The 14667-nt window shown below is 38.9% G+C and overlaps 1 protein-coding gene across 1 annotated transcript in view; it reads left to right on the forward strand.

Moving 5' to 3' along the window:
• The window catches only part of LOC126449168 (SAM and SH3 domain-containing protein 1-like), a 438055-nt gene that overhangs the window by 396664 nt on the left and 26724 nt on the right, over window positions 1-14667 (forward strand). Inside the window, exons 10-11 of the mRNA XM_050091015.1 lie at window positions 11568-11707; window positions 13494-13595. Of these exons, the coding sequence (XP_049946972.1) occupies window positions 11568-11707; window positions 13494-13595 (242 nt within the window). The remainder of the gene's footprint in view (window positions 1-11567; window positions 11708-13493; window positions 13596-14667) is intronic.

Consider the following 14667-nt stretch of genomic DNA (forward strand, 5'->3'; position numbering starts at 1 on the left):
TTCTATGTCTACAAATGCTAGAAACGTAGGTTTTCCTTTTCTTAATCTTTCTTCTAAGATAAGTCGTAAGGTTAGTATTGCCTCACGTGTTCCAACATTTCTACGGAATCCAAACTGATCTTCCCCGAGGTCCGCTTCTACCAGTGTTTCCATTCGTCTGTAAAGAATTCGTGTTAGTATTTTGCAGCTGTGACTTATTAAACTTATAGTTCGGTAATTTTCACATCTGTCAACACCTGCTTTCTTTGGGATTGGAATTATTATATTCTTCTTGAAGTCTGAGGGTATTTCACCTGTCTCATACACCGTGCTCACCAGATGGTAGAGTTTTGTCATGACTGGCTCTCCCGAGGCCATCAGTAGTTCTAATGGAATGTTGTCTACTCCCGGGGCCTTGTTTCGACTCAGGTCTTTCAGTGCTCTGTCAAACTCTTCACGCAGTATCTTATCTCCCATTTTGTCTTCATCTACATCCTCTTCCATTTCCATAATATTCTCCTCAAGCACATCGCCCTTGTATAAACCCTCTATATACTCCTTCCACCTTTCTGCCTTCCCTTCTTTGCTTAGAACTGGGTTGCCATCTGAGTTCTTGATATTCATACAAGTGGTTCTCTTCTCTCCAAAGGTCTCTTTAATTTTCCTGTAGACAGTATCTATCTTACCCCTAGTGAGACAAGCCTCTACGTCCTTACATTTTTCCTCTAGCCATCCCTGCTTAGCCATTTTGCACTTCCTGTCGATCTCATTTTTGAGACGTTTGTATTCCTTTTTGCCTGCTTCATTTACTGCATTTTTATATTTTCTCCTTTCATCAATTAAATTCAATATTTCTTCTGTTACCCATGGATTTCTATCAGCCCTCGTCTTTTTACCTACTTGATCGTCTGCTGCCTTCACTACTTTATCCCTCAGAGCTACCCATTCTTCTTCTACTGTATTTCTTTCCCCCATTCCTGTCAGTTGTTCCCTTATGCTCTCCCTGAAACTCTGTACAACCTCTGGTTCTTTCAGTTTATCCAGGTCCCATCTCCTTAAATTCCCACCTTTTTGCAGTTTCTTCAGTTTCAATCTGCAGTTCATAACCAATAGATTGTGGTCAGAATCCACATCTGCCCCTGGAAATGTCTTACAATTTAAAACCTGCTTCCTAAATCTCTGTCTTACCATTATATAATCTATCTGATACCTTTTAGTATCACCAGGATTCTTCCAGGTATACAACCTTCTTTTATGATTCTTGAACCAAGTGTTAGCTATGATTAAGTCATGCTCTGTGCAAAATTCTACAAGGCGGCTTCCTCTTTCATTTCTTCCCCCCAATCCATATTCACCTACTATGTTTCCTTCTCTCCCTTTTCCTACTGACGAATTCCAGTCACCCATGACTATTAAATTTTCGTCTCCCTTCACTACCTGAATAATTTCTTTTATCTCGTCATACATTTCATCTATTTCTTCGTCATCTGCAGAGCTAGTTGGCATATGAACTTGTCCTACTGTAGTAGGTGTGGGCTTCGTATCTATCTTGGCCACAATAATGCGTTCACTATGCTGTTTGTAGTAGTTAACCCGCACTCCTATTTTTTTATTCATTATTAAACCTACTCCTGCATTACCCCTATTTGATTTTGTATTTATAACCCTGTAATCACCGGACCAAAAGTCTTGTTCCTACAGCCACCGAACTTCACTAATTCCCACTATATCTACCTTTAACCTATCCATTTCCCTTTTTAAATTTTCTAACCTACCTGCCCGATTAAGGGATCTGACATTCCACGCTCCGATCCTAAACAATAGGATTTCACAAATTCTGCCAGATGAAAATAATTTGGATGACAATATCAATAGACTTCCCAGTTCACAAGAAGCAGAGCTGAAGATAGACTTGCAAATTTTTGTGCTGAGCAATCTATCCTAAGGATATACTGGATGTACCCAGACAACTGAGGTACTCCAGGACTAAAGACATATATGGTTCCTCTAATTTTATCGTAAAAGAATAATAGATAGCAGCACAGTATCCATTCCACTTATGGGTATTTTGGTGGCAAGAAGTACTTCCCATATAAATTGTAGACATGATTATTATCCAATACGTAACTTTATTGCACACCAAATCTTAACCAACATAAACACAAAGAATAATTAACACAATTTTACAATGATAATAAATACTCTCTTCCAGACCAGCGATTCATCATTTGTCTCTTGTGCCGGCTACTTGCATAGTAACTGATTTTGCCACATGAGCGCCCCCCCCCCCCTCCCCTTTTTAAACCCAGGCACTCCAGGAGCGTCGGGGTACTAGAGTTTAACCTTTGGCAAGCCATCAGGACAATCAGCTGGAGGGGGGGGGGGGAGGATAGAGGATAGTGTAGGCCTCCATCTTGAGTCTTCTGGGAGGCTGCAGCATCACTCAGTATTGTAGGGCTTGGTGCAGGTTGGTGGAAAACTGACAGGATGGTGCTGCAGAGGTTCCTCCTGGTAGAGGTAGGCAATCGTTAGTTGCTCTATGTGGACTTCTCATGTCTGCCATTCTGGTCAATCTTGAAAGTGTTCTTCACTTTCAAAATTAGGCTGTGGAGAACATTATCTCTGACCTAGACATGTGATGCTGTATGCAGATGTCTATGGATGAAAACCCTTCTCTATCCATGACTGACAGGTGGGCCTGCATGCAAACATCTCATGTGGGAGCTGAACTGTTGTACAAATTCTGTCACAGTTACTGGAGTAGTTGGCTGAAGTATTGCAGGTACAATGAGTTCACCTGGCACATGCAACTGCTCGCTGTAGGCCAGTTGGGCTGGTGGACACTGCAGGCCATCCATTACTGTTATGTGCAGGCTGAGAAATGCCAGCAGCTAGGCATCCATACACCAGTGAGTAACACATTAGCACCACCTTTAGTGTGTGATGCAGCCACTCAGCCCGAGATGGTAGCTAGTGGTGCAAAGATGGTTGCAGCTGCGTAGTTGAAGCAGCTCATTAAACAGCTGCAGTTCAAACTGGCATCCATGGTCAGTCATAATGGCTTGAAGAATGACAAACCTGGAAAACCTTGTAAGCAACAATACCTTTGCAATCAACTCCACCAGATGTCTGGTATGGGAGTAACTTTAGGTCACATCATGAAATGATCCACTATGGTAACTAAATAGCAGTAACTATCAGAGTAGGGTAACAGTCCTTCTAAATCTTCATGTATCTGTGAAAATCTTGCTTTCGGCATAGGAAATTCTGTGGCAATGTGTGCATTGTTTGTCTTTGAACGTGTCACGGCAGATGGTAATGGCTCAATATGGAACAAAAATTTGTCACAGCTGCAGGGCTGTGTGTTCACTTTTGAGCAAGTCATGCTGCACTGTATTCTCAAGCTTGTGGGCCGCTATGTCAACTCATGGCGCCATTGCAGGCTGGGCAATTTTGCAGCAGCCAGTTTGCAGAAATGTTGTTTCTATCTGAAATGTGATGCTCATTTGTTGTAAATTGGGCTATATATTCCACTTGTCTGTACTGCCATGGTGCGTCACAATCTGTTGTGCATTGGTATAAACCAGTTAGTGGTTTGTGGTCAGTAAAAATTGTAAAATGTCATCCTTCAATGGGGAATCAAAACTGTTTAATGTCTGTGTAGATCATCAATAACTCACAATTGATAGCACTCTATTTCTTCTGCGGTGGTGTAAGGTTCAGCATTGTGCCAATTGCATTTTTGCTCACATCCACTCCATTAGAGCCAATAGGGAACCTGTGCACAGGTGAGCCAGCCATGCCACTTGTACTAAACATTGCTTGACTTTATGAAATGCCACTTTTCTCACCAAAGTCCAGAATGGTGGAACCCTGACAAAATACATGTCTTGCCAATTTATGTCAGTGCCTGCACATTGCACTGTAGCTGGAGATGTGGTTTTCCCAACTTTAACTTCAGTCTCTGGAAACTACAATGTCCTGTCTCTTATTATGATTATCATAAAAAAAGGAAAAAATCCCAGTTCCGAATCTCCATTTCAATAAATCAAGACAGTGTCAGCACTGTGGGTATTTTGATGACAAAAATAATTTCCATATAAATTACAGAAATGATGATTATTCAATACATAACTTTAATGTACACTAAATCATAAAATAAGTAAATATGAAGATTAATGGACAATACTGTACATCTACATCTACATCTACATTGATACTCCGCAAGCCACCCAACGGTGTGTGGCGGAGGGCACTTTACGTGCCACTGTCATTACCTCCCTTTCCTGTTCCAGTCGCGCACGGCTCGCGGGAAGAACGACTGTCTGAAAGCCTCCGTGCGCGCTCTAATCTCTCATTGATGATAAATACTCTACGCCTAACAAGTGATTCACCTTTTGTATCTTACCTTATAAGCGGTATGTTTAGAGAGGTAGCATTTCCATACTGCCCAAAACAGACAACTGTGCTGCCCAAAATTAAAGACCTATATCATTAGTACAAGTACTGACAGACTAGTTAAATAATTTTTTTCTTTTTTAGTCTAACAACCTACTTAACAAAGTCCAATATTGTTTCTGAAGTGGGCTATTAACAATTAAGGCAGTTCTGAAAATAGGCAGCACAGTTATACCATCCAAGTAGATCTAACCAAGGCCTTTGTCATTGTTTTACATTAAGAAATTTGACAGATATGGAATAACTGAGACAGAACTAGAACTACTGAAACCATATTTGGCTGTTCATATTCGTCGTTAATTCAAATAACAAATCTGGCCTTCTGAATGTAGAATATGGCTTCTGAGAAGGGCTTGTGCTGCAAACTTTCTTACTTATTGTCTATGTGAATGACTTGCCCAACATATTACCACATAAATCCATGATGTCCACCAATGACACAGATTTCTTCACATCACATAAAGATGTACAGTTTGTCACACGAAAGAACAACCTCATGCTAGAAAATGCAACACAGTGGTTCTCAGAAAAGAGATTGATATTAAATAACAGTTAAACTAAACATATGTTCATGTTCATTTCCCATATTAATAATGTAGAAAATTAACTGGTGCACTCCATAGAACTGTTAGGCATCTCTCTATTTGCCAGAATACCCACACAAGAAAGATCCACAGTAAGTTGGCAAGAGTTTTGTATCTCCTAAGGAAACTAAAGATTGTGTAAGTAAAGAGCTCATGCTTATGGCATACTATGCCTTTTTCCATACACACTTAAACTGTGGGAAACTTCTTTGTAGAAGCTCCACTGGGGCAAAAGAAGTCTTTCTCTGCCAGAAGGAAGCTATTAGATGTATCTTTGGTTCAAGTAACTTAATTTCTTGGAGGCAATACTTTGTTGAACACAAAATACTTAGTTTCCTTTTGACACATACTCATAGTAATTACGCATGCCAAATACAATGTCCACATTTATGCAATTAGATCACATGTGCACTCATATGGAATCAGTAACACAGACTTACTGGACATTTGTTAGACTTGAATAAGTAAAGTAAAAAATAATTTTTTACATGTTGGCGAAATATTTTTCAACAATATACAATGTGACACAAGGCAATTGTATCAAAATAAATTTAAATTGTTGGTAGAGTCATGTAATAATATTTATATATCTGTTTACCATATAGCAGAGATGCTGAGTCACAGATAGGCACAACAAAAAGACTCTCCCAATTATAGTTTTCGGCCATTAAGGCCTTTGTCAACAATAGACACACATACGCACATGCACACCCACCTCATACACATGACTACAGTCTCGGGCAACTGAAACCACACTGCGAGCAGCAGCAGCAGTTCATGATGGGAGTGGTGATTGGGCGGGGGTAAGGAGGATGCTGGGGCAAGGAAGGGGACAGATAGTATTGGGGAGGGGGGGGGGTGGACAGTGAAGTGCTGCAGGTGAGATGGAGAGCATGGAATGGGAGAGGTGGGGGGGGGGGGGGGGGGGAGCAGAAAAGGAGAGAAAGGGAATCTGAGCTGTGGGTGGATGAGGAAGAACAGTTCAATGAAGTTTTGTGAGCTCCTCTCAGGTGTACAGACTTGGGTGAGGTCTTGTAATGTTATGGGGGAGGAGAAGTTCATTTACATTTTTGTGACGATGAACACATGAAGTCAGTTCTACAATTTCCTGAGGGTAGCACAATACATTCAGAATTGATCATTGCACCATGTGGCAGGACATTAAACAGAATACCCACTTCATAGTCCCAGAAGACAGTTGCCATGACTTTACGTGCTGAGTGTATGGCTTTGAACTTTTTCTTTGGAGAAGGGGTGGTGTAGTGCCAATCCATTGCTGTTTTGTTTTTGGTTCAAAGTGATGAACCCATGTGTCATCATCCATGACAGTGCTGAACAAAAGATTGTCATGGTCAACCTCATAACATGCACGCAATTTCGCACAGGTGGTGTTTATTGCTCTTTATGGTCTCCTGTTACGGGGTGAGGAACCCAGTGGACACACATCTTTAAGTAACCCAACTGGTGGATGAATGTGTCAGTTCTATCGACAAAAATGTCCAGTTGGTCAGCAAGGTGTTTGAGTGTGATTCATCGATCTTCTTGAATGAGAGTGTCCACATATTTCAACTTTGCAGGAGTCACAGCGGTGCAACTGGCGGGCATATGAGAGATCGGTGAGGTTTGTTGGACCTTGCTGTGGTGATGACAGATGCCTGGACCAATGAGTCGCCATGCTTTTGTTGATTGCCAGGTCTCCATAGACATTCTGTAATCATCTGTGTGTACTGTGATACTCTGATTTTCCATGGAAAGAAACTCAGTGACAGCTCTCTGCTTGTAACACGCCCCTGATCCAGACGCCAATTTAAAACCTACATATAGCACTGTCAGCTATTGTAACTTCATGAAACTTCAGAGTCTTAAGCAGGAATACACCATGATGTCCCACAACAAATTCCACATTTTTCCAACTGAAACAGGCCAAGAAGAAAAGTCTTGCATTACTTATTGAACATTCCTTGTATGTATCACTGTTCACTCACTAACATGGAAATCAACACCGGATTTCAACATGCAGGCCATAGTTGTTACAACACATAGATGCAGCAGAATAGCACTGTTGTCTGGTGTATCACTATTACTATACATACACACATCTTGCTACTGCGTATCTCCCCATTGCAAATTTTATATGCTGCACACCAGTCTAGAAAGCAGTGGATGACATTCGCACCAGTAACTGTCAGTGATGAGCCAACAAAAGCGCTGTGTAGAGGGCAACGGTAGACGTTATCTGTGAATTTTCTCTTTGCTTCTTGATTCCTTTGTCCTTATGTGGCAGTATTCAAAAGATTTTTATCAAGTGTGTTGTGCCGTGTAATACAACAACATTGTAGTGACCAGTAATAGTTATAGTACTTTTGTCAACACTGTATTTCCTTTGTTATGCCCTTTTTTGTAAAAATTGTTCATGAAGCAGTCTCCATTTTCAAGCTGGTTTTTTTTTTTTTTTTTTGTCTTTGATTAGATGTTAATTACTCCTGCAGGTCAGTTTTAACTAGATAAAGGGTTACCATGAAGCACATTACACTGGTGTCATTTTTTGTGCTGGCAGTATTACACAAGGGGGATGAAGCTCACGATTTCTCCTCTTTTTCTTACGAGCAGGAGATGGTTTCCTCCACATCTCCTCATCACACTAAAAGAGTGGAGAAAAACTGAATGGATGTTAACTGCTGTCTACATCTCTATTCCACAACCCATTTTATGATGTGTGGCAGATGGTACTTTTGGTGCCACTATCTCTCTCCCCTTCTCTCTACCATCCATGAATTGTGCATGGTAAGAATGATTGGTACTAAACCTCCTTATTAGGTTTAATTTTTCAGATTCTCTTGTTGTGAGCTTTTCACAAGACTTATATGGAAGGAAGTAATGTGTTACCCAACTCTTTCTGGGATGTACTCACTTGGAAGTTCCATAGTAAACCTTTCAAAGATGCACAACTCTTCTCATGTGGCATCTGTTACTGGAGTTTGTTGAGCAACTCTATAATGTTCTTGCCCTGTCTAAACAATCCCATGATGAAATTTGCCACTCTTCATTGAATCTTGTCTCTCTCTTGTATTAATCCTAACTGGTAGGGGTCCTACACTGATGATAAATTCTTAAGAAATGCTTGAACAAGTGCCTTGTAAGCCACTACTTCCGTGGATGAATTATGTTTCCACAAAATTCTTCCTGTGAATCTCATCTTGGCATCTGCTTTTCCTACTATCTGTTATATGTGGTGAGTCCACTTCAGACTACTCTGGATTGTTACTCCTAGATATTTTATACTAGTTACTATTTCCAGCACTCCTAGGTATTTTACAACAGTTGCTGTTTCCAGTTATGTTACATCAATATTGTAATCGTACACTATAGTCCAACCCATGAAAGATCATGGTTTATGCATGTTGAGGCACAGACAGGAATGGCATGACTGACAATTCCAAGCAACAGGTACAAATATACACAAGTGTGTGCTCTCTGCTTGAAGGAAGTGTATATCCTGCAAATTATTTCTCACACTAGCTTGTGCAAAATTTATCACTTAACCCCTCCTATCAACGATGACAACTTGCTACAAATGAAATACAGATTCACTAAACAACTTGCTACAATCACTTTTAATGCTGGCATTAGCTACGGCATTCATAACAGAGCACTCAGAACAGTACTGAACGCTCACTGGCTGTTGGAGTATGCATGATGTAGTTGTGCCAAATGAGCCTAAACTCGTCTGCCATCATTCATAACTTCAGCTACAGTGGATTACTTGCCTACCAATGCACAATATGTTATATTTATTTATGTTCAGAGTCACCTGTTCTCTGCAAACAGCCTCATGGAACTTCTGACATTCTCTGCTAGATTATTTACATATTGTGAGAACAGTAACAGTCCTATCACACTTCCCTGGAGCACTTAGATGTGTTAATTTTTTCCTATTAGGAGCACTGTGATGAGTTCTGTCTGCAAAGAATTCTTGAATAAAGTCACAAATCTGACCCAATATTCATAAGCATCTATTTTTTTCACTAAATGGCAGTTTGAAACTGTGTTAAATACCTTCCTGAAGTCAAGGAACATGGCATTAATCTGAGTGCTGATGGCTGTGGCACTTTAGATCTGATGGGCAGACAAGTGAGCTGCTTTTTCAAGATCTCTGTTTGTGGAATCCATGTTAATTTTTATTGAGTATATAACATGTTCCATAATTGTACAACTGATTGATGACCCTTCTTGTAAATGGAAATGATCTGTGCCTCTTTTTCAGTTGGTCAGTACCCCTTGTTGCTCAAGTGAGCTTTGATAACCTACAGAATCCCTACAGAATCTTACAGGTGCCTCATCTGGTTCAGATACGTTTCCACTGCTAAGCAATTATAGTTGCTTTTATATTAAATGATCACTTATCTCAAAATCTGCCATGTTGGCATTTGTGCAATGGTTAAATAGAGGGATCATATTAGGATCTTCCAGGATGAAAGAGTTCTGGAAGATCAATTTCAGTATTTTGGCCTTGTCTCTATCGTCTTCCATTTCTGTGCCAATATGGTCACAGAGCAACAGAATAGATTATTTGTACCCACTTATTGATTGTATAGAAGACCAAAACTTCTTAGGGCTTTTAGTCAGATTAGTTGGCAAAATTTTACTTTCAATATTGTCATGGAAGAAGTTGAGTAGCACAGTCACTGTGGTGTAGTGGTTATGATACTAGACTGTTGCAAGGAGGGTCATGAGTTCAAAACTCACCTGAACTGTAAAATTTTAACTTCTATGTTTGGTTTGAGTACATTCTAGAAGTATCCACAAATATCAAGAATCATTGTACTGGAATGTTCTGTAACTGTATATATACAGTATGTGTTCTGGCCAGAGGCAGTTGGCACTGCGCTCTTGTATGTGCAAGTGCTGAATAAACCTGCGTTAAGTGAAGTTAGTGTTCATCATTCATCTAATTACACATTCTTGTACGTGAAATTATTCTGGTGGAGATTCTGGGTATTGGAACTTGTCATAGCGCACATTATCGATGACGCAGGCATCAGGCCATGACAGCCGCTGTTTACGCGGCGAGAAACCCGCGTTCGAGCCATATTCAACAGATCGCAGTCTATTGGAGACAGAAGAAGAAGAAGAGGACGTTATGATGACAGCAACTGTATGCCATCACATGAGATATCCTTCCGGGTTCTCTGGTGACGATGGCCAAGATCCAAATCAGTGGCTGAAGGTATATGAGCGTATAGCCACATTTAACAAAAGGGATGACACCGTGTGTTTAGCTAACATATTTTTCTACTTGGAGGGCACTGCCAAGCAATGGTATGAGAACAATGAGGAGAAGCTCACAAACTGAGAAGTATTCCAGTTGGAACTGCACAAGTACTTCGGCAACACACAATGACAGAAGTGCAAGGCTGAAGATAAATTAAAGTGCAGGGCACAGCATCCAGGAGAAACTACAGCATCCTACATTCAAGATGTCTTGGAGCTGTGTAAAATAGTCGATCCTAGAATGAAGGAGGAAGATAAGGTTGCACATCTCATGGAGGGTGTTGCTAAGGACATGTATCATGCCCTACTCCTGAAGGAGGTTTTGACAGCAGACGACTTCATAAAATGGTGCCAGTACATCGAGACAATGCGTCAAAAAAGAATTACGAGCAAGAAGTTTGAACAGCTTCCAAACATTGTATTGATGTCTGTGATGGAGGAAGGAACTGATTTCAAAAGTGTTCTTCATCAGATAGTGAGAGAGGAAGTCCAGAAGACACTTGGATTGCACAGCGAGCAAAAAACTGAGAGGAAGTGGAACAGACCCAGTCTCTCATACTTCTTTTCCCTTTAGAAAGGTGAAAAAGTTGAGAACCAGGTGAAGTTATGTTCCTATAATGCCACATGGGTACCTGTTTGGGATTTCAATAGCACCAAAAGTGTCACAGCTTTTGCCACTAGTGCCCCAGTTTCGTTGAAGATTTGAGTAGAAGACTGAAACCTGTGAATCACGACCAATGCTGTTTCTGTACCGCTGTCAATCCTCCTTGTGTTTGCACACAATAAGTGTAGTCCCTCTCCATTTTGTACTGTGCAAAAACTGTATGAAATCATAAAATATGCAATCAAAGCTGCCAGAACTATTTGAGAAAGAACAAACAGATGTCAGTAATACATAAAATTTTAGTGTCTCCATATGTGTTGTCATTTGTAGTAAATGCTAGGAATTCAAAGACATAGGTCTGTTTAACAATAATATTGAAAAATTAAACTGAATGACTGAGAAACCCATCATATTTACTGGCAATACATGTGATCAGATATAATTAAAAACCTAAAACTTGAGTTCCCGTTCAAAATCTTAATTGTTTTGTGTTGGTATGGGTTGTTTCATGATGACACAGTTTCAAAATTGTGTAACAAATATTTTTCCTTGTACAGTCTGTAGCATTCAGACTATTACTTTCATGTGTACCATAAAGAAAAATTTTATTTACTCTGTAATATATTGCTGCATATTACTCAAAAACTGAAAAACAAATGTCCTATCTACAGGATCACGACTGTCCACAATGTCAATAGAAACAAGTCGTTCTGAACAGACAGAAAATCCAACTAATATTTCATCACCTTCCTACATTTCTCACATGACAATGGGCAAGGGACGACATTTTCGAAAAACTATGGGATACACAGTAAGTACAGTTTATAACAATTTAACAAAAAAGTTTTATATCTTTAGATCTAGTAATATTTCTCTTAGTTTACAATAACATTTTTCAAAAATAGTTTATATGTTAGTTATACATAAATATCAGTTGAATATAGGAACACCTTTTCTCCTCACCTGGAATCTCTGAAACTACTGACTTATTGTCATATAATCTATTACAAAAGCTATTTTTGTTGTGAAGTATGAATAAACGGTTGCAGTTTTCTGTTTTTGTTTATTATAAGAATACATTACTCCTTGAGTCTCTCTCTTTCCTATCAATTAAGATTTATGTGTCACTCACCTTTGTTAGTGTATAGTAAGCTATTCATTCCTTGTTCACATGTTTCATGTGCATTTGGTGATGATTTTGCATTATTCTTTTCCCTGTTACATTTTACGTGACACATGTGGCTGTAGGCTCGTAATTTCATATTTCATCTATGGATGTCATCCTCTTTGTTTGTATAAAGAGTACTGTATAATTACTCCTTGTTGTGTAGTAATTTGATTTTTTTAGAGGCTTGTATTTTTGCCTTTTTGAGTACCCAACAAAAATTAACTGTTTTATATAATACCAACATTTGTGAAGTGAAAGGATCAATAACTCAAATTTGATTGTCATTTATTCAGGTTTGAGTCACAGTTGCATACAATTTCTTGATGGTGACTAGTTTTTTATGTTTATATGCCTGCATTGCAAATGTTGTTAAAGTATAATTTCAGTTGCACACTTACATGATATTTTCCTAACACAGATTTGCATGATAAATGTGGTGTGACCATAATATAGAAGTGGTACATTTCAGAGACCAGCTAGTCACACCATTACTCAGGCAAAGTGTATTAAAGGGTCAGTTTAGTACTTTCCTGATAATTAACTTTTCACATTAATCTTACGAATAATGAATTTAGTATGTGCAACTCCTATGAAAATTTTTTGACAGAACATCTGTCTTTCTAGGCTGCTATCCAAATTACCAGTCCTCCAAATTGACTAATTGACATCAACAGAGTATGATCACACTTAACCAGTATATATCTTCAATGTGCTTGAAACCTAAGGGTACATTTATGTTGTATCCTTGCTGCTGGCATCTCTCTACTGGCATGTTGCACCTCACAACTAGCTGGTAGCTTTGTTGCATTTATGCTACAGCCTTGCTGCTCACTGGGAGCAATAGTGGCACAGCTGTTCATGTAGCTAGCATAGTAAATGTGGCATTGCTGTAGTGACCTAGAAGCAGCCAATCAGGGCTCAAGTTTCAGGACATACAGTGATGGTCACAGTGCGAAACACAGAGCAGCATGGTGAGAATCATTGCAAGCAGCATATCAAGCAATGGTGGTGCACATTAAATGGGCTGGTAAGACTCAGTGGGTTTGATTCATCATAGCTGGGCCATGCTGACCAGCAGTGAGGTGGAAGCATAAATGCAACCTTTGTCCCTTAATCTGTTATGTTCATGTATTTGTGGCTACTGATTAAAATTTTTCTTGTCTTTTGATCAGTGTTCCAGACAAAAGAGTCACATTATAACACTTACTGCAAACCTTAAAAGTACATCAATGATATTACTTCATCCAAAGTCATAGTGATTTTTCCTTTAATATCCTGGAGAGATTTTTAAACAGTATGCATTCTGCCATTAATTCTGAGCTCTTCTAATGATAGGAAACTCAATAGATGTTACACAAATAAGACATGAGCTCTTACACAGCACATACACAAACTGTATATGAATAATATTTATTTTCGTCATGAACAGAGCAGAAGCAGTGCAAGTGAAGAAGGTCTTTCTCCAAGTCAGAGTTCTGATTATGAAGATCAAGAGGAGCTACAGAGTGTACAGCAAGTTACAGTTCATGCTGTAAGTACTCTTTTCCAAAAACTCCTTCTTTGTACCAGTTCTTGGAAAAGGTGACTCAAGGAATGTTCTATTTAACATTTGCATTTTACATGTATGTATATCTGTTGGATTTTGCATTAAGATGCTGCAAATACTGAAAGAAATTTGAAATTAAGAAAAAAAAACCTTACAACAAAACACACACTTAGTCAACAGCGTTGATAACATCTAGGTACACCAAACTAAAAATGTAAAGGATGTCATATTATGCAAAAATGGTATCTTTGGCTGTATAAAAATATCTGTTATCATGTGAAAGTTTTCTTTTGCCCTTGTAAATGTAAAGATTGTGATTAACCAACAGCAGCCCGAAATAGAACAGCAGCATCTATTTTCTTAAAACAGACCGTACATACAGTGATGAGGTGTTTTAATATAATGTTGTTAAACAGCACTATGCAGTTAAGACACATAATTTAATATACATTTTTCAGTCAAGTCATATTCTTGAAGGTTCTGCTCATTGTTAATGAGATTCATGGAAAGTGAGTTTAATGAAGTTTCAGACAGAGAGAGAGAAAAGAGGTTCACTTATTCTTGGACACGATACAGTTTTCTGAAGAAAAGTGTTTTTTTTTGTTACTGTTACTACAAGTGTAATAAATATATTTTGAAAAAAGTGCAAGACAAAACAGTGAGTGATTTTGTGTCCCAGAAAATATTTACCAGAATACAAATCCTACATTTTTCGGTTTGGTGCCAAGTCGACCATACAGTATCTTCTGGCACTTATCATGAGTTTCGTATCTGTTACTGCTTTGTATGTAAGAAAAATGTGAAACTGACCTATAGGTCAGATTCTTCATCTGTTATACCTGGCCACCTAAGTTGGCCCACGAATGTGAAGGTAAAAACATTCCAACTCCAGCAAGATTGTGACAAGAGAAGAACTGTCATGTTCAAACAGTCACATATTAGGTTGAAAGAATGACATCAAATCAAACTTGCTGTTTTGTTGTTTCTAATCCTGATGTAACTTCACATAAAATATATTATTATAGTTCACCACTTTCTAAGTCTTAGTTAATAAGAT

This window comes from Schistocerca serialis, chromosome 1 (genome assembly GCF_023864345.2).
Source record: "Schistocerca serialis cubense isolate TAMUIC-IGC-003099 chromosome 1, iqSchSeri2.2, whole genome shotgun sequence".
Taxonomy (NCBI): Eukaryota; Metazoa; Arthropoda; class Insecta; order Orthoptera; family Acrididae; genus Schistocerca; species Schistocerca serialis.